The sequence below is a fragment of the Dasypus novemcinctus genome, chromosome 10 (genome assembly GCF_030445035.2).
Source record: "Dasypus novemcinctus isolate mDasNov1 chromosome 10, mDasNov1.1.hap2, whole genome shotgun sequence".
Classification (NCBI taxonomy): domain Eukaryota; kingdom Metazoa; phylum Chordata; class Mammalia; order Cingulata; family Dasypodidae; genus Dasypus; species Dasypus novemcinctus.
Genome location: NC_080682.1, coordinates 9,969,236 through 9,980,437, shown reverse-complemented (window position 1 = coordinate 9,980,437; position 11,202 = coordinate 9,969,236). Strand labels below are relative to the sequence as shown.

The window sequence follows — 11,202 nt, the reverse complement described above, 5'->3', positions numbered from 1 at the left end:
GATGGCGCAGCTGCCAGTGTGCCCCGCTGAGAGCTAAAAATATTTCCCGACCGAGGGAGGAGGAAGGAGGCTCCCAAAGAGAATCATTTTATTGGGGAATGGGTGCAGTTGGTCAGACCCCATAAATAGGAGGAGGGCAGCAGTGTCCTTCGTCACACTGGACACTGGGATCTCGAGGCTGGAGATAACTGGGGATTCCACAGGGGGCTGGGAGGTCTAACTCCAGTAGCCTCCCTCCTGGATGAGGGATTGCAAACAGAGTTGGGGTCGGTTTGGGGTCTGGTCTGGGGGCTCAGATGGCCTCATCAGGGGCTGCCAGGCGCTGGCGGGAAGGCTCCACGCCCCAGATCTCCCGAGCATACTGGGCGATGGTGCGGTCGCTGGAGAACTTGCCAGAGGTGGCTATGTTCCGGATCACCATCCGCGTCCACTCTCGTGGGTTCTGCAGGCCAAGAGGGAGCCCACGGAGGGCCCAGCGATTTGACCTCGGGCCTCATCCCAGCCAGGGTCACCAGCGCCCTGCCCTGCCCAGGCCCGGCCCCCTCACCTTGTACAAGGCACTGACTTTCTCCTGGCATTTAATGTAGTCTTCATAATCCGCAAAGACCTTAAACCTGGAGGGGAATGGAGAGGCAGGAAGGTCCGTGAGGGCAAGGGCTAAGGCCATCCTGTCCCTGGGGACAGCTGGGGACCTGCAGAGTGGCTCAGTCCTGAGCCTGGATCAGTCCAGCGGCCTCCACTCACCCCCGCGCCACCCTCCGGCCAGGCCTCGCTCACCGGTCGTGATGCATGAGCATGTTGACAATGTCCTTGAACAGGTCAGGCTGCTTGGGGGAGAAGAAGCCGCTGTTCAGCTGCTCGATGACCTGCCGGAGCTCGGGAATGCGGTCATAGTACTCCTGGGCGTTGTACCTGCGGGGCAGAGCTGTGGTCCGCACCCCGGGAAGGGGATCTGGGAGCCCCTCCAGGGAAACTGACGGAGTCCCAAGCCCCAGGGTCAGAACCCAGGCCCAGCCGGCCGCTGGGCTCCGGGAAGCTGTCACACCCCTCTGGGGTCCGGGGTCTTTCCTTGACCCTCCTTGCAACCCCCTCCCTCCAGCTTGGCTCGTCACCCTCCCCACCCCATTTTTTTCCCTATTTTTTAAAGCAAATCCATTTTCTTGATACATATGAATAAAGCATACAATTCATCTGAAGTGTACAGTCAATGCGATTTGGTATAACCCACCCTGCCTTGTGGACAAGGAAGTCGAGGCCTGGAGGAGGCCCAGCCAAAGCACCAAAGCAAATGCTCTTCTCCCCCTAGCCCATTCTCACAACACCCCCCCCACCCCCCCAAGTCCTGAGGTTTGCTGCCTCCGCGAATGGCTCTGTCCCCCCACTCTGCCAAGTCTAGGCCTGTCCTCACTCCGGGAGCCAGCAGGTCTGACATGTCCTCAGGAACATCCCTAAACTCGGGGTCCAAGCGAGCTCATCGCCGCCCCAGCTTCCACCCTGGTCCGCTTTCTGAGACATCAGCTTACCTCTCAGCCACCCCAGTTCAAAACCCTCCCCCAGGCCAGTCTTGTGTATTTCCCTCCCTCGCCACGTCCAGCCAGCCCCAAAGCCTCCTCCTTAGGCCAAGCAGGGGTTCTTAACCTTTTTTGTTCCACAGACCCCTTTGCTGGTCAGGTGAAAACCAAAGACCCCTTAGTAAGTCCACACTATGCTGTGCATTATTTAATATACCCGCACTAACACATCCCCAAAGGAAAACATTTTTTTGAATTTCAAGCTATGGCCCCCTGCTTTAGAGTCCATCTCTGTCACTGCCCGGGGCCAGGCAACTCTGTCCCTCCCACTGACCCCTGCACAGTGGCGCCAGCCTCCACTCAGGTTTCCCCACCTCCACTTGGCCCCCTCCAATCCATCCTCCATCCTGCAGCCAGACTTGTTTTTCCAAAGCCTAATTCTGAACATGTCTGACCTTGCTCAAAACATTCCCTGGCCCCCTCCTGCCCAAAGGACAAAAGTCTGAACTTTCTAATCCAGCCTCACAGAAAAAATTCCGTAGTCATATAAAGCTGGCTCTCGTCAGCTGCTGGGAGTGTCAATTGATGCCAATTTTTTGGAAAGCAATTTGGCAATTTGTGTTAAGAGACTTAAAAAACTTTCACATTTTTTGACTCGGATATGAAAAATCAACCTGAATGTCCACCTGTAAGGAACTGACTCAATAAATTATGGCATGTCCATAGGAAGAAGCACTTACAAACAGTGAAAATATTTTTGATGACTGCTTAATAACGTAGGACATGCCTCTTGAATGTTAAATTCAAATGGATTCAAAATGGTACATGTGTACATATTCCCAATTGGTAAAAGATACGTATATATACACAGCAACACATAGAAACAGAGGTCTATGGCTTTATATCTAGTTGATGGAATGATAGTTATATTAATCTTTGTGGTTTTAAAATGTTTTCCTATTAATAAGCATGCATTAATTTTATGATAAAAAATCGTATTTTAAAAGAAGTTTTTAAAAAATCTACTATTACCAGCAAAATGTCTCCTATGAAGAACTGTGTTTCTGACCACAAGCGCAGTTTTAACTCCTGTGCTCATATTTCTCTTTTTGCCATGGCTGCCAGGGAGCTAAGAGTTTCATTTTACATCCAATTCCAGAAACAATATTATCTCTTAGGATTGATATAATTTTCTCTTCCTTTTCTTTTAGTTCTGCATTACTTCTCCCACCCCCACCCCCATTCCATTAGCTTTCCCGATCCCTGAGGGCCTTAGCTAAAACCTTGTGCCATGTGCACCAAACTTTTCAGGCACATCTCCTCATCTCCTCCTCGTGTGCCATCCCCCTCCCCCGCAAGCAGGCACACCTTGGTACCTCCCACCCATGGGCCCTGAACTTCGGAGTCCTTGACCCCCCTACCCTCTCTGGTCAAGCCTGTCCACGTCCTCCACCCGCATGCCAAAGATGAAGAAGTTCTCCTCGCCCGCCTCTTCTGCCATCTCCACGTTGGCCCCATCCATGGTGCCAATGGTCAGAGCGCCGTTGAGCATGAACTTCATGTTGCCAGTGCCCGAGGCCTCGGTGCCCGCAGTGGAGATCTGCTCGGAGAGGTCGGCGGCAGGGATCACTGGGGGAGGGGGAGCAGCAGGGAGTCGAGGTCAGCTCAGGGAAATGCCCCACTCCAGATGGGACTCTGGGGCTCTGAGGGTGGTCCTAGGCAAAGCCAGAGCCAGGGGCCCTTCCACCCATCCCCTGCCTCCCGTTGTTTCTTGAACATCTGGGATCCAACCTGGATGCCCCCCCTCTCCGCTGGTAGTGTGACTTGAGCAGCATCAACAAAGCCCATCTGCCTTATGATTTCACCCAGTTCTGAACTTCCACCAGTAGAGGGACACTCTCGAGCCTTGTCCTCTCTCAGGGTAACTAGTACCTCTACCTGGGATTGAACTAATCGGAGTCTCCCAGGGCCTCTGTTGGCAGTAGCCCACCTTTTTCGGCCAGTGAGACCCGGTAGTTCTCCAGGAAGATCACACGGAGGCGGTCGCCCACCACGGGGTCATGGTTGACCACATCCCCGATGGCCGTGATGAGTTTGATGATCATCTTGGCCATGTGGTACCCAGGGGCAGCCTGTGGGGGCACAGCCCAGGGTCAGCTCCACAGCCCGGAGCCCCACCCCTTACCCCACGATCCCACCAGGCCGGCCTCAACCTGGACCTCAAAGGACCAGAGCAGGGGTCTGACCTCCAGCCTCTCACCTTCCCTCCAATCATCACAGTTCGGGGCACAACAAACTTATTGGGTTCCTTCTTGATGCCTGTGGAGAAAAGAGGGGGGTCAAGTAGACCAGCCCTTCCCTGCGGGCAGTAGCACCTGACAGCATCCACCTGCCCGAGGTCCGGGATGAGAGATGGAGGCCTGACTTGGGTCATCGCTTGCGACGTGACCTGAGATCGGTCGCTTTTCCCCTCTCTCAGCCTCAGTTTGCCCATCTGTGAAATGGGGATAATCCCACATCCCAAGAGTTGTGGTGAGACCGAAGGCTATTGACTAGGAGGCATGTCATAGGCTGAGAGGTGCCGGAGGGGAGGACAGGGACACAGAGGAGTGCCTGCCACTCACGGTTGTACAAGGTGATGACGTGGAGGCAGTTGAGGAGCTGGCGTTTATATTCATGGATCCGCTTCACCTGGATGTCGAAGAGCGAGTTGGGGTTGATATGGACTTTGTACTCTTTCTCTAGGTACGCAGAGAACTTCAACTTGTTTTCCTGGAGGCAGCAGGGAAGGGAAGAGGGCTCACCAAATGGCGTCAGCCTCAAGAAATCCCACTTTCTCCATTCACCCAGGCCCAGAAGGGCAGATGGCAGGAGGCTCATTTGCCCCTTTCTCCCAGCCACTCCTGTCCCAGGGCAGACATGACTTGGCAATGTCAGACTCTTCCAGTGAGTTCAGAGGATGCCTTCCCACCACGGCCTCCAGGCAGCCTCCAGCAACGGCCTGGGGTTGGCAGGAGAGACAAGCTCTATTTGCCATCCCTGAGCCAGATTCCTGGCCCCGCCAGCTCTCTCCAGGTGCCAGCCCCAGCCTCGGTGTCCCAGGTCGCAGCCCCGCCCACCTGCTTCACTTTGGCCACATCCCGGATGAAAGCTTCATCGTCCACGTAGGAGAGCAGCTTGCGCAGCTGGTCCAGGTCGGAGATGTAGTCCTCGCCGATGCGCTGCCGGAAGAGAACTCTCAGGCAAGCCCCTCGTCCCTCCTCCCGACGCAGAGGTCTCTCTTTCTGGGGCACCCAGGCCCATCCACACGGCTGATTGCTCTGGTCATCCTCCCAGCGCCTCCCTCTCTGGCCTCCCAGCAGCTCGCGGTGCTGCCCCACCTATCTTCCTCCCCCACCATGCAGCCTTCCTGGCCTCTTCCTAAGGCTGGCAATGACCTTGAGGCTTCTCCACCAGAACCCCGTCCCCTCCCAGCCTCACTCTGGATGTGACCCATTGACTGTGAACTCCACCAGGCTGAGCTTCAGGGCCCATAGGGCACCCTCGTGCAAATGAGAAAACGGTGCCCCTTCCCCCAGCAGGCGCAAGGCTTGGGGATGCAGGGCAGGGTAAGAATTCAGCCCTCAGCTGGCACCCTTGTGCAGTGAACGACCTACACGGCCATACCCAACTGATCCCCGCAGTGACCTGGGTTGACCGCAGCTGGCCACACAGTGACCTCTCACCTCGGCAATGACCTCCGCCAGCCCGGGGTTACACAGAACCAGCCAGCGCCGAGGGGTGATGCCATTGGTCTTGTTCTGGAACTTATGAGGCTCCAGCTCGTAGAAGTCCTTGAAGCTGCAGGAGGGGTTTGGGGGAGCTCATCACTCACCCCAGAGGATGAAGACCTCCTCCCCCCTCCCGGGGGCCCTACTCTGGCTTCTTCCTGAAAGAGGCCTGGAGGGGGACAGTCTGTGTGTGTGTGTGTGTGTGTGCGCGCGCGCGCGCGCGCACGTGTGCGGTAAGACGGAGTTAGCTGGGGGCCAAGATGGGACTGTACTGGGCGGGACTAAGATGCTTGCACTGCTGACCCCTGCTGCGGAAAGGGCCAATCGGAGGAGTTTCAGGGCGGTGAGGGGGCGGGCCTACGAGCAGCGGAGGCTTGGAGGGGCGGGGCCGGCGGGAGGGCGGGGCTCACATGGTCTTCTTGAGGATCTCGGAGTGGATGCGAGCCACGCCGTTGACAGCGTGCGAGCCCGCGATGCACAGGTGTGCCATGTTGATGCGCTTCACGGCGCCCTCTTCCACCAGCGACATGCGCCGGAGCCGGTCCACGTCCCCCGGGAACGCGGCTGCCACCCTCTGTCCCGGAGAAACCAGGCTGCGACTGGGACCCAAGAACTCGGGCCTCCAGCCCCAGCCCCGTGCCCGCAGGGCTACGCCTGGGAACCTGGGCTGGATCCCCTGTCCACCCCCTCAGGCCCGGGCCTCGGGCCGAAGCCTCCCGCCCCCACGCACGTTCAGGAAGCGCTGGTTGATCTCATAGATGATCTGGAGGTGCCGCGGCAGCAGCGTCTCCAAGAGGTGGACGGGCCAGCGCTCCAGGGCCTCGGGCAGCACCGTGTGGTTGGTGTAGGCGCACGTCTTCACTGTCACTTCCCATGCCTAGCAGATGCAGGGAGTCAGGGCCCCCCATCAGACCCACTGCCCCTACCCCACCTCCCCGCCTCCGTGGGCCCCGAGGCTCTCCCCACCCCTGTGCACCCAGGGAAGGCTGACCCGGGTGGTGGGACCCTGAAGCTCACCTTCTCCCAGTCCAGTTTCTCCAGGTCCACCAGAATCCTCATCAGCTCCGGGATGGCCAGGGAGGGGTGGGTGTCGTTGAGCTGGATGGCCACCTGGGGGGAGGGGCTGGCAGTCAGGCGGGGCTCCGGGCCAAGCGCCCATGGACATGGTCCTTGGCCTCTCCAGAGCCCCCTAGAGGGCTGGGAGTGGTTCTGGGACTGAGCTGGAGGCAGCTGCGAGGCCCGACGGGAAGGTGGGAAGCCCAGGTCCCTGCATGTTGGCTGAAGATGCTAAGTCACGCCCGCACACCCGCCCCAGCCTCGGCTTCCTCGGCTATCGAAGGGGCACAGGAACCCGCTGGCAGGCGGGGGCTGGAGGAGCGATGCAGAGGGAAGCAGAGGGCAGCCCTCCCCCCCGCCTGTCACCTTATCAGGGAAGGCGTCGAAGCTCGTGCGCACAGGGTCGCGGCAGCCAAACTTGGAGGACTTGAAGCGACGGATGATGTCCTGGAGGGTGGCGGCCACCACGAAGTACTCCTGCTTCAGCCGCAGTTCTTTCCCCTCGAAGAACTGGGGGACAGTGCCAGGCAAGGCAGAGTCAAGATGGCAGGGGCGTGGCCACCAGCTGCCGAGGGGACAGTCCCACCTGCACCAGGACCCCTGAGCCCTACAACTGCCCTCACCCCCACCAAGAAGTGGTGTGTGGGGGGGTGTCAGGAGGGGGCCGATAGGGACCAAGAGTATTGCGGGTGTCGCCTGGGACAGTCCCCTCAGTGTGCCTGGCCACGTCCCTCCCCAGCTCTCCCTGCCCTCTCCCAGGGACTCAGGCTTCCCGCTCCCTGCCCGGGGGGTGACGCACGTTGTCGTTGGGGTAGAGGACACGAGAGATGTTCTCGGCCAGGTTCCGGTCCAGCACAGCCTGGATGTAGCCCCCGACGTTGACTGAGGGGGGAGAGTGGGGACATGATCAGGCTTGGGCTGAGCGGGGGCCAGGGGGCGGGCTTGGCCCAGCGGTGGCGGAACTCACAGTCCTTGAGGTTGAAGTCGTTGGGGGCCTTGGCAGACCAGAGGCGCATGGTGTTGACAATGTTGTTGCGGTAGCCGGGCACCGGTGTGTCGTAGGGCATGGCCAGGACCATCTGCAGGGCACACGGCGTCAGGGGCTGGGCCGTCTGCCTGAAGGCTGCAACTCGAGGCTCTGCCCCCGCACCTGCCGCCTCCCACCCCCAGCTTCCAGTCCTAACCGTGGCATTGATCGCTAAGAGAGGACACCCCCTAACACCCCCCACTCCCCACCCCTGCCTCGCAGGGCTGCTGGGAGAAGGAGTGGGGGAGGCCTGAGTGAGGGGACCAGGGCCCACGGTGGGGGCTGCCTTGGTGGCTGCTTGGCAGTGACAGGACTGGTCCTCCCGGCCCGAGCAAAACCGAACGGGTACTCCGGACTCGTGGAAGGGCTGGGGGCTCTGGGGCCAGGCTGACATCGGAGATCAAGTCCATCTAAGGCACTTAGACCTGGTGGACCACAGGGCTCATGTGTCTAATGCTGGCTCCACAAGTAGCAACCATCGAGAACTGCTGCCATTAAGTGCCTGCTCCCACGATGCCAGGGGCACAGCCACGCCTCCAGGGGACCCCCTGGGAGGGAAGCACACCGCTAAGCTGGCAGAGCGGGGTGGGACCGGGTGTTGGGCCTTCTGGCCAGAGCTGTTCTGCCAGGCTGCCACGTGCACCCGGCCTCTACTGCCAGCAGCTCCCGCTAGACCTTCGCCTGGATGCCAGTCAAACAAATGCCCAGTCCCGAAGGCCCACAGGTTTCCCTGCAGCCCGGCTGGAGGCTAATGACCTGCAGCCACGCAGGATTGGCTGAACTGGGATCTGGGCACGTGGTGTGGCTTTAGGCTCCCTCCACCTGGCTATGCGACCTTTTTTTAACGATTATTTTTGTGTTTTCTTTTTGCTCGTTTCTTTTTTTTCTTTTTTTCTTTTTGCTCTTGCTATGTGACTTCGAACAAGTCGATTCCCCTCTCAAGGCCTTCATTTTCTCCCCTGTCCCCTTTTCTGGGCTGTTGTTTGCCTCCTGTCGAGTCCCCCAGTTCAGATGTATGGAAGAGAGAAGTCACCTGGGTGGGAGGAGCCAGGGCAGGGGAGGGACACTGGTGGAGTGGCCTCTCTCTCCCAGCTGACCTGGCCGGGTTGCGCTGGGACGCTGTCTCCAGCTTCTCCAGGCTCCCGCTGTGTGACCTTGAGGAAGTCACTTAACCTCTCTGAGCCACAGTGGCCTCACTTGTAAAAGAGATAACACCAGGGCTCTTTCCCTGGGTCTCCCTGTTTCCTGCCTCCTCGGGGAGCCTCCTGGTCCTCTCCCCACCTCCCCGCCTCTGCCCTAGCCCCTGGCCGCTCCTCACCTGTGTGTCCACCCACTTGGCTCCCTGGCTGGTGTGATCCACGCGGCCGTAGAAGTGCACAGGCAGCATGAACTCGGGTCGGGCCTTCTCCCACGGGTTGCCATAGCGGAGCCAGTCATCAGCCTCCTCCATCTGAGCCCAAGGCAGGTCGGGGGAGGAAGGAGGGCAGGGTCAGAGCCAGGCACACCCCCGCAGCGGGCCAGGGGGCCGGTTCTGGCGGGGGCCGGTCTGGAGAGAGATCAGCAGGACCTGGCGCGTGGGGGGGGGGGTGCGAGCAGCCCGCGGGAGTGGACTGCCTGCGGCTGGGGTTTCCAGCTGTCTTTTGGCAGGACAAGGGGGCAAGGACGCTCTCTGCCGTGGCTGGGGCTGGCCGGGGAGCTGTCTGGAGATGACCGCAAAGTGGGGGGTCCCCTCTGTTATGAGGACCCCACAGGATCAGGCCCCAAGGCTGCTCACCTGCCACCCTCCGCAGATCTTCTGGTTAAAAATCCCAAACTCATAGCGGATCCCGTAGCCGTAGGCAGCCAGGCCCAGCGTTGCCATGGAGTCCAGAAAGCAGGCTAGGGACGTGTAGGGACATGGGGTCACCCAGCACGAAGGTGCTCCTCTGCCCCCCTCCCCGCAACCCCGTCATTTACCTGCCAGCCGGCCCAGGCCCCCGTTGCCCAAACCCGCATCCTCCTCGATTTCCTCCAGCTCCTCCATGTCCAGGCCCAGCTAGAGGAGGAGGGGAGGCCGCCGTCGGAGCCACGCCCCGGCAGCGGCGCCCCCCACCCCGGGGCTCGCGCCCTTTGCCCGCCACCCACACGCACCTGGTAGGTGGCCTCGTCGCAGGCGTTCTCCAGGGCCAGGTTCACCATGGTGTTTTGCAGTGTCCGCCCCATGTAGAACTCCAGCGACAGGTAGTAGATCCTCTGCCCGAGAGGGGCGCCAGGGGAGGGGTCAGGGCCGCCCGCCGACATCCAGACCCCGCGACCCTCCTGCCCTACTCCCGGGCCCCAGCCCGACGCTTGCTGGTCCCCAGATTTTCTCCCTACTCCGAGGAATAGCTCCCTACTCCAGCTCAGGCTTTGGGGCCCGACGGGGATGGCTCAGTCCCTGATTTTAGACCCATTGCTTGTCCTCTCTGAGCCTGTTTCCTCGCCTAGAAAACGGGGCTGGCCGTGCCTCCCTGGGGAGAGCGGGAAGGACTAAGGGAGCGTGGGTGCAAGGAACTGGGGAGAGATCAAAGCTGCTTCCCTGCCGCCGTCTCCCTCCGGCCTCCCCACCGGGATGCAGGCAAGCACCTCCCGGGTACAGAGGCGAAGGCCGGGCCCAAGAGAAGACAGTTTCTCAAGGTCACACGGTGACTCAGGGCTTGAGTCCGACACCTCCTGGCCGTGCAGGGCCCAGTCACCCCCGGTCCCCAAGCCTCACTCCCAAGTAGGAGATGGGGAGGCACCAGGATCCGGGATGCTGGTAGCCTGGTCTCCTGGCTTCCTGGGTGCCCTCCCTGCCCCCCGTGGGGTGTTAGGTTGCTGACATTTACCAGTGACCCCACCAGACACTTGATCCCTGCCACCCAGCTGCCCCAGCCCCACCCAGCCCGCTGCCCTGGCACACGCGTGCACATGTCCAATGACGAGGCTTTCCACTTGGGGTCTGCCCCCGGCCACTGGGGCCTTCCTCCCCACCCCCCCAGCAGTCCCCCCAGAGGCTGCTAGGCCTCTGCAGTCAGCCGACCTGACCCGAGCCCCCCGCCCCGTCCCCACCCCGGGGCCCTCCCTCTGAGCCGCACCCCCACATCTGCCGCACCCCCGGCACCCCTGGAACTGGAGTGACCTTTGATTTTGCCGCTGCAAACCCTGACCCAGGAAGGGGCCAGCCCTGGGCAGAACTGCCCCGGCTCCCCAAGGGGACCTCGAGCCCGCGCGCCCCCCGGGGGGGGGGGGTCCCGAGCAGCACCTTGGGGTCCTTCTCGTAGTAGTGCTGCTGCGTGCGGATCCAGCGGCCCACGAGGTGGTCGCGCACGGTGTGCGCCAGCGCGAAGTAGTAGTCCCGGGGCGTGGCCACATTGCGGTCCTTGACCAGGGTGAAGTGCAGGTGCCGGTTGAAGTTCTTCTTCAGCTCCGTCACATTCTCCACGCCGGCCAGGCCGCGCACGCTGATCTGCTTCCTCTTCTCCTGGTCCGACAGGGGCCGGGACATGGCTGCGGGAGGGCGGGCCGGACCGACAGGGGACAAGGCAGGCAGTGGCGGTGCCTCCAGCCAGGGAGTGGAGATCCCCAGCCACGAGGGGCTTTAAGGCCTGGCCCGGCCACCCGCCCCGCCCCTGCAGGGGGAGGGTCTTGGCCTGGCCGCTCAGGAGCTATTTTGGGGCGACGGGAGGAGGTGTGGGGAGGGACGAGCCTCCACAGGGGCCCGGCCTGCTCACAGTCCCGCACTGGCCGCTTCCTCCGCACGGGGCCCCCTAGCCCTGCCCGAGGTCCAGCAGGCAGGGGGCTGCCCCGGGAGCCTGGCTGGCCGCATGGCTTTGGATAA

At 61.0% G+C, this 11,202-nt stretch overlaps 1 protein-coding gene across 1 annotated transcript; it reads right to left on the bottom strand.

Moving 5' to 3' along the window:
* Positions 1 to 71: 71 nt before the first annotated feature.
* PYGM (glycogen phosphorylase, muscle associated) lies at positions 72 to 10,952 on the bottom strand. Its single transcript, XM_058305231.2, has 20 exons — positions 10,627 to 10,952; positions 9,495 to 9,596; positions 9,321 to 9,399; positions 9,139 to 9,242; positions 8,683 to 8,814; positions 7,305 to 7,416; positions 7,137 to 7,219; positions 6,704 to 6,847; positions 6,299 to 6,391; positions 6,012 to 6,158; positions 5,692 to 5,855; positions 5,237 to 5,351; positions 4,631 to 4,732; positions 4,136 to 4,283; positions 3,772 to 3,830; positions 3,502 to 3,643; positions 2,933 to 3,140; positions 778 to 912; positions 548 to 614; positions 72 to 442 (listed from the first exon to the last, which is right to left on the bottom strand). Exons 1-20 carry the CDS (start codon positions 10,867 to 10,869, stop codon positions 293 to 295), a joined length of 2,529 nt encoding a protein of 842 aa, XP_058161214.1. The 5' UTR covers positions 10,870 to 10,952; the 3' UTR covers positions 72 to 292.
* Between the last annotated feature and the right edge of the window lie 250 nt (positions 10,953 to 11,202).

What these genes read in the sequence shown, in the direction of transcription:
- PYGM (XM_058305231.2), bottom strand. Translation starts at nt 10,869, where the DNA reads ATGTCCCGGCCCCTGTCGGACCAGGAGAAGAGGAAGCAGATCAGCGTG. An exon ending in ACTACGAGAAGGACCCCAAG is followed by an intron (nt 9,597 to 10,626) that starts GTGCTGCTCGGG and finishes CCTCTCGGGCAG; the next exon opens with AGGATCTACTACCTGTCGCT. An exon ending in ATGCTCATGCATCACGACCG is followed by an intron (nt 615 to 777) that starts GTGAGCGAGGCC and finishes ATTCCCCTCCAG; the next exon opens with GTTTAAGGTCTTTGCGGATT.